General features: G+C 35.1%; 4 protein-coding genes, 1 long non-coding RNA gene and 1 pseudogene across 7 annotated transcripts; 3 read left to right on the top strand and 3 right to left on the bottom strand.

The window, feature by feature from the left end:
• Window positions 1-211: 211 nt before the first annotated feature.
• Window positions 212-4,335, top strand: Ilk (integrin linked kinase). The gene is made up of 7 exons (XM_011054615.2): window positions 212-714; window positions 1,147-1,312; window positions 1,609-1,801; window positions 2,094-2,174; window positions 2,246-2,688; window positions 3,235-3,465; window positions 3,617-4,335. The coding sequence occupies exons 1-7, from the start codon at window positions 626-628 to the stop codon at window positions 3,761-3,763; spliced, it is 1,350 nt and encodes a 449-aa protein (XP_011052917.1). The 5' UTR covers window positions 212-625; the 3' UTR covers window positions 3,764-4,335.
• On the bottom strand, window positions 4,133-6,435 carry LOC105145213 (histone-lysine N-methyltransferase SETMAR pseudogene; annotated as a pseudogene). The gene is made up of 2 exons (XR_015547011.1): window positions 6,300-6,435; window positions 4,133-6,071 (listed from the first exon to the last, which is right to left on the bottom strand). The product of XR_015547011.1 is annotated as a histone-lysine N-methyltransferase SETMAR pseudogene (transcript).
• Su(P) (prostaglandin E synthase Su(P)) lies at window positions 6,246-8,799 on the top strand. Its single transcript, XM_011054623.2, has 5 exons — window positions 6,246-6,622; window positions 6,694-6,768; window positions 7,469-7,806; window positions 8,042-8,153; window positions 8,371-8,799. The coding sequence occupies exons 1-5, from the start codon at window positions 6,320-6,322 to the stop codon at window positions 8,731-8,733; spliced, it is 1,191 nt and encodes a 396-aa protein (XP_011052925.1). The 5' UTR covers window positions 6,246-6,319; the 3' UTR covers window positions 8,734-8,799.
• Window positions 8,800-8,843: 44 nt separating this feature from the next.
• LOC105145200 (uncharacterized) lies at window positions 8,844-10,718 on the bottom strand. Of its 2 annotated transcripts, XM_087412123.1 has the most exons (9): window positions 10,580-10,718; window positions 10,345-10,500; window positions 10,097-10,227; window positions 9,907-10,039; window positions 9,711-9,833; window positions 9,558-9,641; window positions 9,312-9,464; window positions 9,054-9,182; window positions 8,844-8,984 (listed from the first exon to the last, which is right to left on the bottom strand). In XM_087412123.1, exons 1-9 carry the CDS (start codon window positions 10,716-10,718, stop codon window positions 8,875-8,877), a joined length of 1,158 nt encoding a protein of 385 aa, XP_087268249.1. In that variant the 3' UTR covers window positions 8,844-8,874. The 2 variants fall into 2 exon arrangements, with proteins under 2 accessions (XP_087268249.1, XP_011052924.1); XM_011054622.2 differs by having other exon boundaries at window positions 9,907-10,227.
• A 140-nt stretch (window positions 10,719-10,858) lies between these two features.
• Oseg1 (intraflagellar transport protein Oseg1) lies at window positions 10,859-16,895 on the bottom strand. The gene is made up of 16 exons (XM_011054644.2): window positions 16,734-16,895; window positions 16,037-16,146; window positions 15,843-15,963; window positions 15,563-15,773; window positions 15,298-15,371; window positions 14,936-15,206; window positions 14,706-14,867; window positions 14,311-14,608; window positions 13,517-13,887; window positions 13,057-13,449; window positions 12,512-12,926; window positions 12,225-12,451; window positions 11,763-12,150; window positions 11,517-11,686; window positions 11,286-11,447; window positions 10,859-11,209 (listed from the first exon to the last, which is right to left on the bottom strand). Exons 1-16 carry the CDS (start codon window positions 16,784-16,786, stop codon window positions 11,126-11,128), a joined length of 3,510 nt encoding a protein of 1,169 aa, XP_011052946.2. The 5' UTR covers window positions 16,787-16,895; the 3' UTR covers window positions 10,859-11,125.
• On the top strand, window positions 12,793-13,964 carry LOC147907789 (uncharacterized). The gene is made up of 3 exons (XR_015547015.1): window positions 12,793-12,932; window positions 13,025-13,103; window positions 13,715-13,964. It is a non-coding gene; the product is annotated as an uncharacterized LOC147907789 (long non-coding RNA).
• Window positions 16,896-18,035: the final 1,140 nt, after the last annotated feature.

Raw genomic sequence — 18,035 nt, 5'->3', positions numbered from 1 at the left:
TTCCCATGAGGCTGCTGCATCAAGAACGAGACGGACGCAGGCGCGTGCACTCGGGTGAGAGGAGGAAGACGTGAGAGAATGATAGGTTTTACCGACGGCAAACGTAACACAAGCTGCGTCACGAAGTTGCAGTGGACATGGATGGACCTAGACGGCGTCTCGTAGGGGACGTTCCTTCATCAGTGTTCATCAGATACATGTGTGCTTTAGATACTCCTGTCAACTCGTCGGGATGCGGTGCGAAGGGGAATGACGGTGTCCGCCCACCACAGGCTGGTGTAGGCCGTCTCTTCCGTGTGTGTCTCACAGTCGGTTCGTATATGGTCACCCGCAGGAATCGACACGCAATCTCACGCGACTTTCGAGAGCCGCGTCAAATCCGCGAGATGCGTGTTTCCGATTGAAACCGGAGTGTTCGATTTCCTTCCTTTTGTAAGAGAACGCCGCAGTTAAACGTACGCACGCGGCAAGTAATGAGGTTGCCACACTGGTGTTAGTGTCAGGAACATGGCTATATTTAGCGTATGACGGCTGGCCATTTCGGAGCAGGAACGACTTGATATAGCTCGCTCGCGGCGTCGCCTGTTGTGTGTTTACGGCCTCGGTTCACGATAACGGCGCGAAAATGGAAGATATATTTCAGTGGTGTCGCGAAGGCAACGCTATGCAAGTCCGCGTCTGGCTGGATGATACGGAGCATGACATGAATCAGGGGTAACTACTCCAGAACTCCTTTTTTGGAAATGACTCGTCCCATCGGACGTCGCGGTTTCTCTGACTCTATAATTAGGCTGGCTGGATGATCCGATAATTCTGTAACGAGTATTCTTTATGAAAAGTCCTCTGGGTAGTCCAGGAAACAATTAAAAATAGTTTGATTATCAAAATAATTGAATCACAAGTGTCGTTCTATCTTTGTTATTCACTGAAAGAAAGATAGAATGATATTTAATTGTGTCATCAAATGAAAAGTACTCAGTGTTTTGTTTATGACACTTTGAATCTTGTTTTTTGGGGGGAGGGGGGTGATATTTCAAGAAACTACACGCATTTGACTTCAAATGTGTACAATAATTTGGATTTTAATATTTTAAATTCTCATTGCAAAATGTTTCATTGTTCTTGAACATGTCATTCTGTATACAGAGACGATCATGGATTTAGTCCACTTCACTGGTGTGCTAAAGAAGGCCACTTAAAATTGGCAGAGTTGTTAGTTACTAGAGGGGCACGCATTAATGCTACCAACAGAGGAGATGATACACCATTGCATCTAGCCTCAGCACATGGACACAAAGAAATAGTACAGTTGGTAATGAAAGGATTTAATAACATTGTTTTGTTTAACTCTCCATCTGCTCTCTCGTATAAGCGAAATTTTATTCTTAAATTCTAAAATAAAGGAAGATCCAAGTTTTTTCTTAAAACATCTTGTTAAAAAATTATTTGATAACGTCATAGAAATGTTGAAAAGTAACCCTGGATTTTCGACATTTTTTGAGAGCTTAAAATAGTAAATCTTTGGACGAAAAAGAAGTAAAAATATGATTGCAGAGAGACAGAGGATTAAGATTATCAATTTAAAATTATAAATATAATTATTTGCAGTTGCTCAGAAATCGTGCCGATGTAAACGTCACAAATGAACACGGAAACACTGCCTTGCACTATGCCTGTTTCTGGGGAGATCAGGCGGTTGCGGAGGAATTGGTCGCAGCAGGTGCTCTCGTATCTATCGCCAACAAAGACGGTGACACCCCTCTTGATAAAGCCAGAGGTGTCGTGGCTAAGAGATTGCATGGTGCGTAAAAATTTGTACATTCTGAATTAGTTCTTAGAGTATATTTCTTGTTTCATTAGAAAAACAATAAAAAGAAAGAAATATCGGCTAATAAGAGTGAATGCAAATGTTAATGCGCAAGTATACATATTCAAAATATGCAATACAAAAGTTACTGAGGCGTTTATATTACATACTTTGAATATATATATTTGCGTATTAATATCTATGTCTTATTAGTCCACACTCTTTTCTTTTTATTATTTTTGTTTAATTGCAGGAGTCCAATTAATTTAATTGTTTGTTTCGTTAGATTTAGCAATGGAATATGGACAAGATTTGAAGAAGATACAGTTCAAAGATCAGAGTTGGTTAGGCTTGAAGACCAGGAGCCGTAAGTGTTTAAATTCCTAAAAAACGACAAATGTCGGGAGTACATTTCATTTTCTTTATAATATTTTCCAGGTGACGCGACTCTCTCGAGATACAAAGGGATCAGTATGGCAGATTTGTCCCTTCACATGCACCTCGCGAGCACACCGAGTGGCGAAACTTGGAGAGGTCGATGGCAAAACAATGATATCGTTGCCAAGATATTAAATATTCGCGAGTGTACCACGCGCATCTCCAGGGATTTTAACGAGGAGTTCCCAAAGCTGAGAATCTTCTCACACCCGAACGTTCTGCCGGTCCTTGGTTGCGTGAATCAGCCTCCGCAGTTGGCGACCGTCTCCCAATACATGGCGCGAGGCAGCTTGCATAGACTTCTGCACGGCGGGACGGGTGTCGTCGTAGACACGGCGCGTGCTCTACGATTAGCCCTCGACGTCGCCAGAGCTATGGCATTCCTTCACGGTTTAGATCGGCAGAATAGATGCAGATTTCATCTCAACAGTAAGCACATAATGGTGAGTTATGGATAGTCAATAATTACATAAGTAATTAAATATCTGGATATACAAGAAATATTTTGTATTTGTGTTGGAAATGATTTACTAAAGGCTTTGTTAAAATTTTGTATTGAAATTTTAACATATTTGAGTGTTAATTTAACATAATATGATTGTTATAAAAATATTTTGTGTGAAATTGATATTAAACACTTCTTAGTAATAAAATAACATAATTTATGAGTAAGTAATATAAAGATAATGTTTTAAAACATAAAATTGTAAGAGGAATTAATAAAATACGTGTTAATTAAATATTAATTTTACTGAAAAAATATGCTTCCACAATTGCTTACAAATTGTGTTACAATGTTAAACTGTATTAATTTTATACATAATATTTGTGTTATTTTCTAACATATTCATCTCGTATTAAATTAACACAAAAATTTGAGTGGACTATAAAATGTATTAAATTTAACACAAATTTTCCAACTGTGCAGTCTAAATTTGAACACAAAGTCTATGTTTATCTTAACACGTTACATTCAATTTCAATATCAGATCGATGAGGATCTAACAGCTCGTGTGAATATGGCCGATGCGAAATTTTCCTTCCAAGAAATCGGGCGAATTTATGAACCGGCATGGATGTCGCCAGAAGCTTTAAGCAAACGTCCGGCGGATATCAATCACGAAGCGAGCGACATGTGGAGCTTCGCCGTTCTTCTGTGGGAATTGGCGACCAGAGAAGTACCATTTGCGGATCTATCGCCTATGGAATGTGGCATGAAGGTGAGCAATATATCTTTTACTTTCAAAATTAGAAATTACGATATAAGATTCTTTTTCTCTTCCCCCTATAACTTTAGCAAGAAATATTTCGTTGTTTTATATATAGCGATCTTCATTTGAGCATTAAATAAAAATTGATAATTAATTTTAGATCGCCCTGGAAGATTTACGCGTAAGCATTCCGCCGGGCATCTCTCCGCATCTCGCAAAACTTATTCGAATTTGTATGAATGAGGATCCGGGCAAGCGACCATCCTTCGATATGGTTGTGCCGATTCTTGACAAGATGAAACGTTAAAATATATAAAATTATTTGATAAAAAGTAACACATGAGAAGAAATAACGGAATACATAGTGCCTAAAGAATCTCTATATTTATTAAATTGCCTGAAGAATTGTTATTAACAACGATAGAATATTTTTGTATCAATATATTCCGCAAATGGATGAATACTGCCTTTAAAAATATAAGTTCTAAATTTAATAACTAATTTTTAATTATTTATATTTAATATAAATTTATAAACGTATTGTAGAAGCGCACGTTTATATTTGTAATCTGTAAAACAAGTTTTTAAATGTGTAGCTCGAATTGTATCTATTTAGTGCATTATCTGTCGAAATCGCCAGGACATTTAATATAAAAAGGATAGAATAATAATGCTATTTACACATTAGAGAACATATTTTTTATAAAATGTTTAATGACACATTTATCTGTGTGTCGTCGGATATATATTATGAATATTATATGTACATTAATTAAAATCAGGATAATTAATAAAACTACATGTATAAATCTATAATATTATTCTCGTTTAAATTGGAAAGCAAGTATGTATTTTAAATAAATACATTTAAATAATGTACTGGGTTAGAACAAAAGTTTATAGCACTTCCCTGGTAAAAATTTTTCTCGGAATTTTTCATATATTATAATTTTTTAGAATTTTTATAAAATTTTATAACTTTTTCACATTTTTTTATACGAATTGGAACACTTCTCAGAAAATCTACATCTTTTCTTAGAAAATTTTCTTTCTTAAAATTTTTCATATATGTTAATCATGAAATAGCATAAGATTTTTAAGAGATTTTTTAAGTATAATTTCTGATGAAATGTTACAAAATATAAAAAATTTAAAAATATTTTTTAGAAATTATGGGAGAAGTCTTAGAATATTTCAGAATTCACATGTATGAAAAAATATTCTGAGAAAATATATAAACTTTCCGAATATTTCTGAGTATTCATTCTGAATATTTCTGAAAAATGTTCCAATTTGTATAAAAATTATAACAAAAATTTTCACCAGAATTATCAAGTGAAATTCAAAGCAATGTTTAGATATTTGTATATAGATTTATTCAATCACATATGTGCCATTCTGTTCTACTACCTTTCGCCACCTTTCAGGCAGTTTCATGATTCCATTCTTCCAGAACTTGGCATCTTTCTCAGTGATGAACTGATCCAGATGGTTTTTACAATCTTCCAGAGAATTGAAGCTCTTTCCATTAAGAGACTTCTGTAGGGCTCGGAATAAATGATAATCTGAAGGTGCTAAGTCAGGTGAATATGGTGGGTGAGGTAGGACATCCCAGCCAAGCTGCACCAATTTCTTTCGGCTTTGCAAGGAGATGTGAGATCTGGTGTTGTGCTGATGGAAGACGACACCCTTCTGTTTGACCAATTCCGGTCGCTTTTCATCGATTGCTGCCTTCAGTTGGTCCAATTGGGAACAGTACTTATTGGAATTCAATGTCTGGTTGTGTGAAAGAAGCTCGTAATACACAACACCCTTCCAATCCCACCAGATGCACAGCATCACCTTCTTTGGATACAGATCATCTTTCGGAGTAGTTAACGTCTCATTTTGTTTTCCCTTTTTTCGTTTCTGCACATTGTTATAAACGATCCATTTTTCATCGCCTATGATCGTCCGTTCCAAAAATGGATCGTTTTCATTACGTTTGAGCAAAGAATCGCTGACGGAAATGCGGTCCATTAAATTTCTTTCCGTTAAGTCGTGAGGCACCCAAACATCGTAGCGATTCACATACCCGAGTGTTTCCAAATGCCTCACGACACTCATATGAGATATATGGAGTATCTCTGCGATGTCCCGTGTTGTGTGACGTGGATTATTTTCAATTAACGTTATGATTTGGTCGTCATCAACGACTACAGGCCTGCCGGAACGTTTTCGATCCTCCAGATCGAAATTACCACTTTTGAATCGAGCAAACCATTTGCGAGCAGTACTCTCAGCTACGGTACCATTTCCGTAAATGGCACATATCTTTTTTGCTGTTTGTGCAGCGTTTTTCCTTTTTCGAAAATAAAAGAGCATCAAATGACGGAAATGCACCTTATTTTCCTCCATTTTTACTGTTAACGTAAACACATTTTAAACTTGGCGAATCCATACAAATCGCTTGGAGAGACGTGTTGATTGAAACATCACATCACCTGTCAGATTGTGAATATTATATTTATTTCAGTCACGCCACGCGTGAAACGATCACGTGTTCAAACGCCACCTATTGAAAAATGCTACGAATTTTTGTTCCAATCCACGATTGCATGCATTTGCGCAATAATCTATAACAACAACAACACACCAATAAATACAATAAATAACAGTAGTAATAATAATAATAATACAATAATAATAGATATATAAATATTTTATAAAATAAAAAATAATTCATAATACAATATAAATAATCTACGGCTGCCATTTATATACGCGCGCGCATCGTACACGCATAAACAAATATCTACACACATACAGGTACACAATCCTCATATTTGCATAATGCGTCTTACGTTTATCCTATAACCTAAAAATGGCTGCGATCCGCAATCTCGCCCGGTTTACGGAAAGGGCGAAGTTTTTGAACAAGTGTTACTTCGCCAGCCAGAATGGTATCCTGAGGTCATTCTCCATAAACGGGGCAGTTATAGGGCTGTCGCGGGAGACACAAACCTTGGTAAAATTCGGTCTGATCAGCGCGGCTACCGGCATCGCAGTGGGTGCAAGTTATGCATATTACAAGATCAACGAAACTCGAAAGAATATCGCCTTGGAGGGAACGGAGTTGAATACCGCATTGCTCGAGCACAAGCCGCCTGTCACTCCGTCCCGAAAGGTATCTTGGCAATCTTCTGTGAGAGATTAGATGTTGCGTCTTGCATTAATGTAATCGCACTCTTACTTCAGATTGCGTACTCCGGGGACATCACCGGTTTGAAACTTACGTTATTCCAGTATCAGACTTGTCCTTTCTGCTGTAAGGTAGATAAAATTTCAGAAATTTCAGGTAGCAGAATCTGTATAATTTTTATTCTTAATTTTTCTTCCTTTTCTTCAATATTTCTTTAATTGTAAAAAGTTAATAATTTTGTCTATTAATAAATAGTAAGGCTCTGTATAAGACAATATGGTACAAAAGAAGGACAAAGAGTCAGTAATGTAGCAAAGAACTTTAATTTAAATTAACATTAAAAATTCATATAAACAATTACAATTGATAAAAACAAACATTTCGACTCCGATCGAGTCATTTTCGATATAGTTGTAATATTTAAACATCGTTCTAAATCAAAAATATATACATGGTATTAACAATACCATTATAATTTTTAATCCCATATTCAAAATCCCATAGTTAAAACGTTTGTTTTTGTCAATTGTAATTGTTCATATGAATTTTTAATGTTAATTTAAATTAAAGTTTTTTGCTACATTACTGACTCTTTGCCCTTCTTTTGTACCACATAATTTTGTCTATATTAACAGAATAATATTAATATTTGAATGTAACATATTTAATATAAATTTAATTTGATATAGATATTTATTCAACAAACAAATTGATGTTATTTGTCATCATTTTAATGTTATTTTGATATTAAAATGATGCTAAATAATATCAGCTTATTTTCTGGATAATAAACTAATCTATTAAGTTAATCTGAATGGAATTATGCTTCAGGTTAGAGCATTCTTGGATTATTATGGGATATCTTATGACGTTGTGGAGGTAGATCCAGTACTCCGAAAAGAAATTGGATGGTCTTCATATAAAAAAGTTCCAATCCTTTTGACCCAAGTGGAAGGAGGCTATCAGCCCTTGAATGACAGTACCATGATAGTGTCACTTCTTGCCTCCTATCTATATGATAGGTCACAAAAGATTGAAGAGTTTGCTGATTATTATCCAAGTGTAGGCATGCATGACGAAACTGGCAAATTCAAATACGAAATCATAAATAAGTATTTCCTCATGTTCAATAATCAACTTCCAAAAAATAGAACAATGGACGATATTATGTACGTAAAGTTTGATATGCACGATTTGATAATTGCTGCAATAGTGAGTTAACTCACATTTTGTAAAAACAAAGTAAATTAGCTCTAAACTTAAATATTAAAATAATATAATTTTCCTTTTTCACTCTAATTTTGAAGTTCATTTGCTCCGTTTTTATAAAATGTGGATTTACTATTGTAGTAAATCTTTTAGTTATCACACTTTATATTATTTTATCATTTTTTATATATTTAGCGAAGAACGTAAGTGGAGGAAGTGGGCAGATGACGTATTTGTCCACACTCTTTCGCCAAATGTCTATAGAACACTCGATGAATCCTACAAAACTTTCAGTTGGTTCTCGGAAGTGAGTGAATCTATGGCTGGTATTCAGTCCATTGGTAGTCCATTCTTATTTCAAGATCGTCTTAAGTAATGTCTTAAGATACTAATACTGCCCTTTGATTGACATCTTAAGACTGTCTTGAATATAAGAATCGATTACGAATACTTATGAAAAGTGATTTAGAAAATACATATCAGAACGATTACATAAATGAGATTAAACAAATTTTTTCATTTAGGTTGGCAAATGGGAGGAATATTTCCCAACGTGGGAGCGATTGTTAATAGTGAATGTAGGCGCGATGGCAATGTGGTTAATAGGGAAGAGACTTAAGAAGAGGCACCGCCTAAAAAATGATGTACGACAATCATTGTACGATGAAGCGAATTACTGGTTGCGTGGCATCAAAGCACGTGGCACCACATTCATGGGCGGCAACAAACCTGATTTATCCGATTTAGCGATATATGGTATTTTGAAGAGTATTGAAGGCTGTGATGCTTTCCAAGATTTGAAGACCCATACGAACATGGGCGTTTGGTACAACGCTATGAAGGAGCAAGTTGATGCACATTCTGGTAGTGCAAATTTAAGTAGATAATGATTGATTTACATACGTGTGTATAGTTATTTATTTACAAATAAATCGTACTTATATAATTAATAATATGGTAAAATAATATTATTTTTGATCAGAAAAAATATATTTATATAATATATGAAAAATATATTTATACAATACTTAAACTGCGCAAGGCAGCTGACGAAATGAAAGTGCGAAGCCTTTATTTTGGGCCTCTTGCATTTCATCACCGTTTGTAACGACATAAAGTACGAATGGCTTCAAGTCCGCTAGAAAATTCAGTGAAAAAATATTTAGTATCTTTATAAAATATATAACATGGCATTATGATTACCTACATGTTTTAGTTATAAATCCATTTCCGCAAAATCTGTCTGTATTATCGAAAACGCCATTTTCTTGCGGATCGGGTATAATTACGAAATCGGTGGTACAACTAGCTCCAGATTCTGCCACCAAGGGTGTGCCTGTTGATACACATAATAATTAAACGCCAGTAAATAGCAAAATATTTTGCGAATTTTACAAAATATGTTCAATCAATAATTCTCGTTAGATTTATACAGGAAATTTTCAAGGAAAAATAACTGATATACCTATTATGTTTGGATCAAACGAGCCCGTATCTCCAGAAACGGAAAAAGAAAGATTATCGACTTCCGACCACTCAATAGTGCAATATCCCAAAGCCATTCTAACGCACACGCCATAACGATGATTCACCATCTGTCGCGTTCCAATCTGAGGAGCTGAAACAACTCTTAGTTTAGATCGTTCATTTATAGTTTCAAATGAATGGTCTAAATACGAAGAGTTCACTGTGACGTTTGACTGACACGTACCTCGGACATTTTCTGTTGTACCAAAGTTAAAGCTCATTACGGTGCCGGAGAGAGTATTGTAATATTGTAAGCATCCATTAGGAGCTAAAACGGAGGCGGGAGACGATTATTCAAGTATCTCAAGACAATGATATAATAAAAATGCGTGTGTACCTCTGCATACAGAATCGCACGCTATTTGCTGAATCCTTATATTCCAGCGTCGATCGAACGCAAAATCCGCGTTGGTGTCGACGGATATCGTGATTGGCGTTGCTCCGTTAAAGTCAACGTATACTGGTAACGAATTTAATTTAATCTATTTTCCTCAACCTGTATGAAAATTTGCACAAATCATCGTTTTATTTACCATGCTGGTTAGTGTTTTCCCCGCATATTCTGGGCACTGTAGATGAACCTCCTGATACGAGAAACACGTCTAAATCGCAAAATCCAGTAGCATTTGGCTGGGCCCAAGTAGCTTCCAGAAAGTCCAGTCGCAACTGCAAACATGAGACATTTAAAGGCTGTAACTTACTAACGCACAGTGTGGATGTTACCTGACATATATTAGGATTACAACGTTGCACTGTGATCGAGCAACGTTCTCCACCTCGATAAGTGATAGGATATCTCGGACTTACGAAATATGTGTTGTTCATGTTGGTGGTGGAGCCGCAAGACTTTTGAACTGTCGAAGTATATGGTATATCAATTTATTTTATAATTAAGAAATTGTAATTTGTAATTATGATTTATTATAAATTATAACTTATTTTATAATTCATATTTCTTTTATGCTACTTACATATGCAACAAGTGCCCAATCTGTTAGCGCACGATCCCGACGGGTTACCTCCGAAATTCATACACTCTCGTCTTGTGAAGCACGTGCCATTAAGTTGATCGATACTCGACAAGCACTCAGAGTTAGCGAAACGTACGACGCTGAATAGTGGGAAGACTGAAGATACATCAAGAGAGATACATCATTTCAAATGTACATATTTGAATGACATTCATTACTTTTTAAATGAACTTACACCTTCCCTGATGATTGGAATGAGAATTAAACGATTTGATCTCCAAAGCATTATCTCTTAAGGACTGATTCAAATTAATAGTCCGAACACTTATGATAAATACGAGAGTAAAATAGCCGACCAAGAGTATACTGATCATGTCTGGAAGTGCGACTGATTTCCAGATATATTCTGGCTCTCAAGGGAATGCCGATAACGGAATGTATGTACTCAAATGATCACCGTAATTAGCACGTTGCCGAACCCTCGGATTTACTGTTCCTTTAACTGTACAACGTCTGTGAGGTACTTTTGTTTTATTTATTTGAATTGTACAATCGTAGTAGTAAATAGAAAAAATAACGCAAAAGGTTTCGCATTTAAAAAATAAGTTATAATATATATGCAAACAGTGCTGTACAAGATCTAATCCTAAATAGAAAGATTGAAACATTTTTAAAATATTTTGATTTCGCGCGATTAAAACATTTCTAAAATATTTTCAACAATTCAATGTGTACGCTTGATCTATAACAAATGTCTAATTTCACATTATCTCAACTTCATTCAAGCGGTCACGTTCGACGTCCGACAGAACGGGCAATGCCCGTGTCGTAACAACGCTAGCTCGTAGTCATCCGAATGAAACAACTGAAATATTATACAGTCATACAGAACAAGATTCGGTAAAGTTTGATTTTTTTTAAATTGCATTCTCATAACTTACTTTTAAACAGCACTTGCACAAGCTGATCTGGAGATCGGGTAAGAGATTCCTAAAGTATCTAGTCTTAAAGGGTTTAGGCCATTTAATAATTATTACGGTAGACGGATCCATACTTTTCAATACCCCTCTTCCAACAGTTACCGTAGAATTAGTAGATTTTTCCTGTGATAAGTAATTTTTTTTTAAATAAATGAACGCTTTTTGCGATCGTACATTCAGTGTTAATTATACCTCGTATTTCAATAAACGAACAGTGAAGAGATCAGCTTCGTTGGAAGTTATGGTCAATTGATCGCTAATTGCGAGATCATCGGGGGAAGGTAATGGTTCCTCTATCAATTTCTCCGCTTCCTCGTCCGTGATGTCATCCTCCAATTCAAACTCAACTAATGGCAAAATTTCTGTAAATGAATATTGGTTTAGCAATCAGCTGCTCTAAAATGAATTAAAATTTTTACAGTTTTGTCCGCTACTTACCGAACATAACGAAGGAATATTGAAATTTTAAATCACATTGCGTACAATTACTACCAGAGACATTATTCGTCGGCAATAATGGATTGAAGGTGGAGCATTTGTAGCATAGAGGCAATAATTCTTCCGGATCACGATACGGATAAGATCTGGCGATTAGAGTTGACGTCTCTACTTGCGCCAAGAGATTCGCGGGAATCTTCATCGATCGTAATTGGTCCAATATTTGCATAACCAGCTTGTTAGCTCCCAATATTCGTGCTTGTTTCATTAGACAGTACATTATCGTCATCTTCGAAATGCCATCTAATCGCATATTTTGCGTCTTCATGAGCAAATACCTTGAAATGTTGAATAATGCCTCTGGCATCAGAGATGTAAAAGGTTCCTCCTAGAATACATCAATGTTGGATGGAAGGAAGAATAAATAGAAAAAATGCTACATTTAACGTATTAAGATTATACCAGATACTTGAATACTTCATGATACGCATAATAAATATCCGCTTTGTCGGAATAATTGAGAAACATCGTTTTTATCTCTTCTATGCTCTTAGACAAATCCAAACTCAACTGCGACAGGAGCCAATAAAAATAGGAGGCGTCGCAAAATCTTTTCTCTATCACAGCGTTGTTAGCTAGCATCGTGAGTACAAGTATGGATTCTTCTGGTTGTCCCGCCATTTGGAATGCTGTAACAGATATTAAATGCTGAGCAATAATTAAATCTCCGATACTGTGCATATCCATACCTTCTTGAGCCTCGGAAAATCGTCCTGTCTCGGCTAACCATCGTGCGTACGGCCCGTATATTCGTGACTTCAACTTCGGATTCCTTTCCGCAAGTTCGAAAGCCTCGGGCCACGCTTGTGCATCCACAAGCACGTCTGCAACATCAGGATCATCTCCCAGCCGGCTGAAAATCTCCGCTGCGCCATGCGAAGCACCCAGTTGCTTAAGTTTCTTGGCGATCATAGATAGGTTGTCTCTGTCCGCCTTGTCCAATTGTCTGCCTACTTTGATTAACATGTCGATCCAACCATATTCAGCGATAATACTGATGGCACGGTCGATGTCTCCCGCGGAGAGGAACATCTCGGCTGCGGCACGCGGCTCACCCAAGCTTTTCGCCCATTCCGCTCGCCGTCGCAATAATACCGTACGATCCTAAAGGTCCAAATAAAATGTTAAACCTAATGTTTGATAAATATTATCTATTCATTTATTATTCTGTTTCATCAATATTTAACTTTATTATTTTTTAGGCTAATCTTTAAAATATTGATTATAAACGCACCTGCGTGTTGCCGGAGGCGATGAATTCCTGAGCGATGTCGAACATTCGTAAGTCGGAATACATGTCCAGAGCGTATTGTTGCAAACCGGCTTTCTGATAGAGCTTTGCTGCGTCGCGAAGTTTCCCCATAGCGGCTGCGGCAGTAGCCATGCAAGCCTCCCGTCCCCATTCACCCGATTTTAATTTCTCTTCCACTTCGGACACAATTTCTATATAACGTAATTTCTTTATTCGCGCGAATGCCGAATATGCGATGTTTAACTCTAGATTGTCCAAGCACGCTGTCCCCAAAGCGAGCCAGTCCGATTCGGCCACACCTAAGCACGCTATGTCATAAGCGTGGTTGTACAATCCAATATCTATATATTGGTACATGAACAACGACAATGGCACCTGCAAAGGATAATATCATACAAAATATAATAAGTAGTTTGCTATTTTGCTTAATGTTATGACTTACCTCTAACGTCATGATAGACGACCCGTTCAAGCAGTACAGCTTTGAGCCGTTGTGTCCTACGACGAAACCAGAGAACTTCTGCCTGTACTCGGAGAAGTTCGCAACTTTTATCGCGAGATAATTGTTACCCGCGAAACACATGATATCTTCGAAGGCAATGTTGAACGCGACGCTGTTGACATTTTGGAATTCTTGCAGTTTCTCGCCGGTGCATAAATCGAAGACGGATAGGATACCAGCTTCGCTGACTACTGCCATTTTCTCCTTCAAAGAGCTGATATCCAAGCACCTCACAGCATCCTCGACTTTCGCGATGTGCGCGGGAAAAGGATTGTCAAGATATATCTTCATTACGTGTCCACTCTTCAACCCTAATATCAACTCATGTTATAAATGTTGATGTATTATAATAAAACAATAAAAGATCTCACATTAATTATATAGAAAATTAGGTCCCGATGAAATGAGTTAGTTTTCACATATGATGTAGCTTATAATGTAGTGAACAAGAAAGAATATCGTAGATACAAGATTTAATAGAACTTTTGGGCTAAAACTTAATTAGTGCTTACAGAGCACTTTTGTGATACACTATAGATAAAAAAATTATCCATTATTAAATCTCGTGTCTATGACATCTTTTATTTATCACATTATAAACTACATTATATGTGAAAATTAAATCGTTAACTAATTCATAAATTAATTCATTTCACCAGAATTCAATTTTTCATATATTTATAATTCTATATATTTTTTATAATTAGTGCAGGATCTTTTTTATCAAAATTTACCAGCTATTAAACATTCCTGTCCAGCGGGACCGCCTGCTACTTTGATGTAAGTAATAAGTCCATCAAGTATCCATTCTCTTTCTATTATTCCGGCGAACGAGAGACTCTGTAGACGTCTTTCCAGGCACAAAACTAAATGATTCGACGTAACAACTAACAGATTGCAGTTCAACGTCTGATTAAGCTTGTCTCGTATTCTGTAATGCATTCCGTCGCCGGCACCGGACGGTTCGTAAATGATTACGCGCTCGGGTAATTGCACAGCTAATCTGTTTCGATACACTGCGATTCGACATACCTGAAATTGGATATATGGATTTAAACGTAATAACATTGTACCTTTTATTTTTAAGTCATTTAATTATTTCACATAATTTTTTTAGTATTATACTCACCAGATCTTTACATTTAATTCGAACTTTCTGATTCGTAATCAAATGTTGTATTATCACGTCGGTCATGTTCTCTCTGTATGCATATCTATCGCCGTATAAACCGTGCACGATGTTCCAGGATAGTTGTAGATATGTAATTGTTCCGTCTTGGGCACCGAGTACCTGCAAATAATCGTTCAATAACAAATCATTAAGATAAGTAGTACCGCAAACAATATTTCATAACTTACAATATGTGAGGCAGTTGGATGAACGGCACAGCTCCATACCCATGATGAAAAGGTACCACCTACATTAACTAGCTGTATGCCGTCGTGTGTCATCAACAGACATTGTTTATTACTACCGCAAACGAGGAGATATTGGCCTTCCGGGAAGTGAGTGATTTTAAGTGGTGTAAAACTGAATGATCTCTCTCTTCTGATAGCTTCTCCACCGATAGTGTAAAATGAGATGACTCCATTCCATTCAGCAATGCAAAGAACATCCATAGCATCGTCCCTAAGTAAATATCAATAAAACGTTCTTATTTCTTCTCTCTCTTAATTAGATGCAATAATTATATCTTTAATTTTTATAAGATTGTAGGTACTGTAAAGGATTCCATGATAAACTCCAAATTGGTACTCCGACTTGCCGTTCAATACGTGTTTTTTCCTCACCATTCTGAAAAATACAGAATATAAATGAATTTACGTTAGATTAGATAATTTAGAATAAGACACACGTTATACATATATATTTTACTAAATATATTAAAAATATTTATTATATTTAACATTTAAAATATTTAAAAGCATATTAATATTTAATTATATAAAATTTAAAAAATTGTATAGATGAAATAAGTAAAATACTTTGTTTCTTATGGATACATATCCATTTGCAAGACCAAGGGCTAAGTATTGTCCATCTCTTGTCCACGCACAGCAATTGACTCTTCCCCCAGATTTATGTTTTTGCACAGCTTTCTGTTCCACAGACCAAAAGGCGATATCTGAGAGCGAACAGCTGAGAAGCTGATGCGAGACGGGATTAAAATGCATCGACTGTACAGCTTCATTATGTCTAAGCAAAGAAAAATTATTGAAACTATTGAAGGTTCATATTTATTAAAATTATAAATACGCAACCTACGAATATTTTAAAATCCCTTCCAGTTTAGAAGTCCAAATGATAACACTTTTGTCTGCACCTCCTGATGCAAACTTTTTGCCATCCTTTGCATAACATACACAATATACTGTGTCCTTATGCCCTATAAGAAAAAACAAGAATATATTAGAAAAATACAGAATATATTTTAATTGTTGAAGTCTTCTGATAATCACCCTTTAATGGTTGAATCAAAGCACCATCATTGGTCTCATATACAAGAACCTGATTACCAGAAGCAACAACTAATTGTGTACCATCTGGATTGAAGCAAAGATCATATATACTGAAATAACATCACTTTATTATATATATATTTGTAATAAGCGGCAATAAACATTAAAATATGTGAAAAAAAAACAGTGCTTATCTTAATGGACACTTTTAAGTGTCTTTAGCCTGTTCTACATGTGCTTTTTGTTATTTTTTACATCTCGTCTTTTTGCTTCTTATCCGATTTTTTGTTTTATATCGCCCGAGATAAAAGTTAACGAACTTCGAAAGAAACAAGAAATACAAATTGTCGATAAAATGATTGCAAAGGAGAAAAAAGCAAAAACTAAAAACAAAAAGAGAAAACAGAAAGCACATTGTACAATAGGTTTTGATGAAATACAAACAAAAAATAAAATCAAAAACATATTTTCCATTCATATATACTATATATAAACGACTAACAAATTACACAATTAATATTGTATATATTGTTCTCATAATTTTAATTAATTGCTTGTCTCATAAAGGCTTAATGAAGTAAATCGTGCTTCATTGTATTGTAACATTTCTTTATTCTTTCAATTCTTATTCAGCAGATTTATGTAAAGATTAATTTATGATTGTTGAGAGACAATTATCGATCTATTTAAGTTTTACCATTGATCTGATTTTTCTTGCACCTTGTCGACCCATGCTGGATGTGCTCTCATTGTGTCACATTCAGCACAGATTGTCTAATATTGTTTGATCAACAATGATCAACAATATTATTCTATGTGACAGAAATTTGTTTGGCGTTCACACAATTACCATGGTAACCACAATGGACGGGTAAAATGTAGGTAATTCCTTTTCAGAGAACGCTGCTATATCGGATATTGTTAAAAATGGGAACTTATTCAAGAAGTTTGTCTTCTATGGGTAAGAAAAAGTGCAATACTTTCAAGCGCTATAATTATAACATTATTACATTATAATTATAACATTATTTTTATAATATATTGTAATACTTTTATAATACATGCAATTACATTTTATGATCATCATAAAATAAAACTAATTAACTATAATACGATGAATATCGCAACACAAGCAATGATATTCTATTACTATTATTATATACAAGTTATACACCCAGCAAACGAGAATGAATTGAAATGAATTGAAATGGATTCAGATTTTCAGAAATATTGATTCACGAATGTCAAAATAAATGCTTTTCAATCCTGAATGCATTTTTATTTATTTATAGGAAATGCACGAAGCATATCTTTTTGCCTTTCAATCTAAAAATAATATTAGCTTTTTCTGTGCACAACATATACATTTTGAATACTGTTCAATTCAAAATTTTGAATAGGAAATGCAGTTTTTCAATTCAATTGCATCCAATTGAATCTAATTGAATCCGAATGAATCCAATTAAATCCAAAAAAAAGTATTCGCTATTTAAAATACGCGTTATGGATAGAAAAAAATTTCAATCCATTTTAATTCATTCTCGTTTGCTGGGCAAGTAATAATTTGTAACAAATTATAAATTTATAAACTATATACTTACAAATACTTGCATAGTTGCATATAATAATGGTAATAAATCATCATTGCTTGTGTTTTGATGTTCACTATATTGACTATAAAATCAGGGTTGGCAAACGTTACTTTTTAGTTACTTTGCTATTAATTTTTATAATAAACAATTTGATGACGATGTTAAAATTTTTTTATGACGGTAACGTTAACTAACTAAACGCTATAAGGTTGTGCTTAAGTTAGAAGTCACTTTGAAAAGTAACTTATCACAATTATGCGTTTATATTTACTGGAAAAAAGTAATAAATAACGAGTAAGCAGAATTGTTGTTGAGATCGCTAACTAAATGAGATCGCATATGATTGAGAAAGAGATCATTTTACCAATCCACATTCAATCACAATTCAACTACAACAAATACAAGAT

Source organism: Acromyrmex echinatior, chromosome 12, assembly GCF_024713525.1.
Source record: "Acromyrmex echinatior isolate Ae372 chromosome 12, ASM2471352v2, whole genome shotgun sequence".
In the NCBI taxonomy this organism is placed as follows: domain Eukaryota; kingdom Metazoa; phylum Arthropoda; class Insecta; order Hymenoptera; family Formicidae; genus Acromyrmex; species Acromyrmex echinatior.
Note: the sequence above shows the minus strand (reverse complement) of the source record. Positions and strands in the feature narration are given on the sequence as shown.

Excerpts from the sequence above, each read along its gene's own strand:
- LOC105145200 (XM_011054622.2), bottom strand. The coding sequence starts at position 10,718 with ATGATCAGTATACTCTTGGTCGGCTATTTTACTCTCGTATTTATCATA. Across the intron at positions 9,642-9,710 it reads GTGCGATTCTGTATGCAGAG|CTCCTAATGGATGCTTACAA; the intron begins GTACACACGCAT and ends CCTCCGTTTTAG. Across the intron at positions 9,183-9,311 it reads GTTTGATCCAAACATAATAG|GCACACCCTTGGTGGCAGAA; the intron begins GTATATCAGTTA and ends GTGTATCAACAG.
- Ilk (XM_011054615.2), top strand. The coding sequence starts at position 626 with ATGGAAGATATATTTCAGTGGTGTCGCGAAGGCAACGCTATGCAAGTC. Across the intron at positions 2,689-3,234 it reads TCAACAGTAAGCACATAATG|ATCGATGAGGATCTAACAGC; the intron begins GTGAGTTATGGA and ends TTTCAATATCAG. Across the intron at positions 3,466-3,616 it reads CTATGGAATGTGGCATGAAG|ATCGCCCTGGAAGATTTACG; the intron begins GTGAGCAATATA and ends AATTAATTTTAG.
- Oseg1 (XM_011054644.2), bottom strand. The coding sequence starts at position 16,786 with ATGAGAGCACATCCAGCATGGGTCGACAAGGTGCAAGAAAAATCAGAT. Across the intron at positions 14,609-14,705 it reads GAATTAAATGTAAAGATCTG|GTATGTCGAATCGCAGTGTA; the intron begins GTGAGTATAATA and ends ATCCAATTTCAG. Across the intron at positions 11,687-11,762 it reads ATATTCCTTCGTTATGTTCG|AAATTTTGCCATTAGTTGAG; the intron begins GTAAGTAGCGGA and ends ATTCATTTACAG.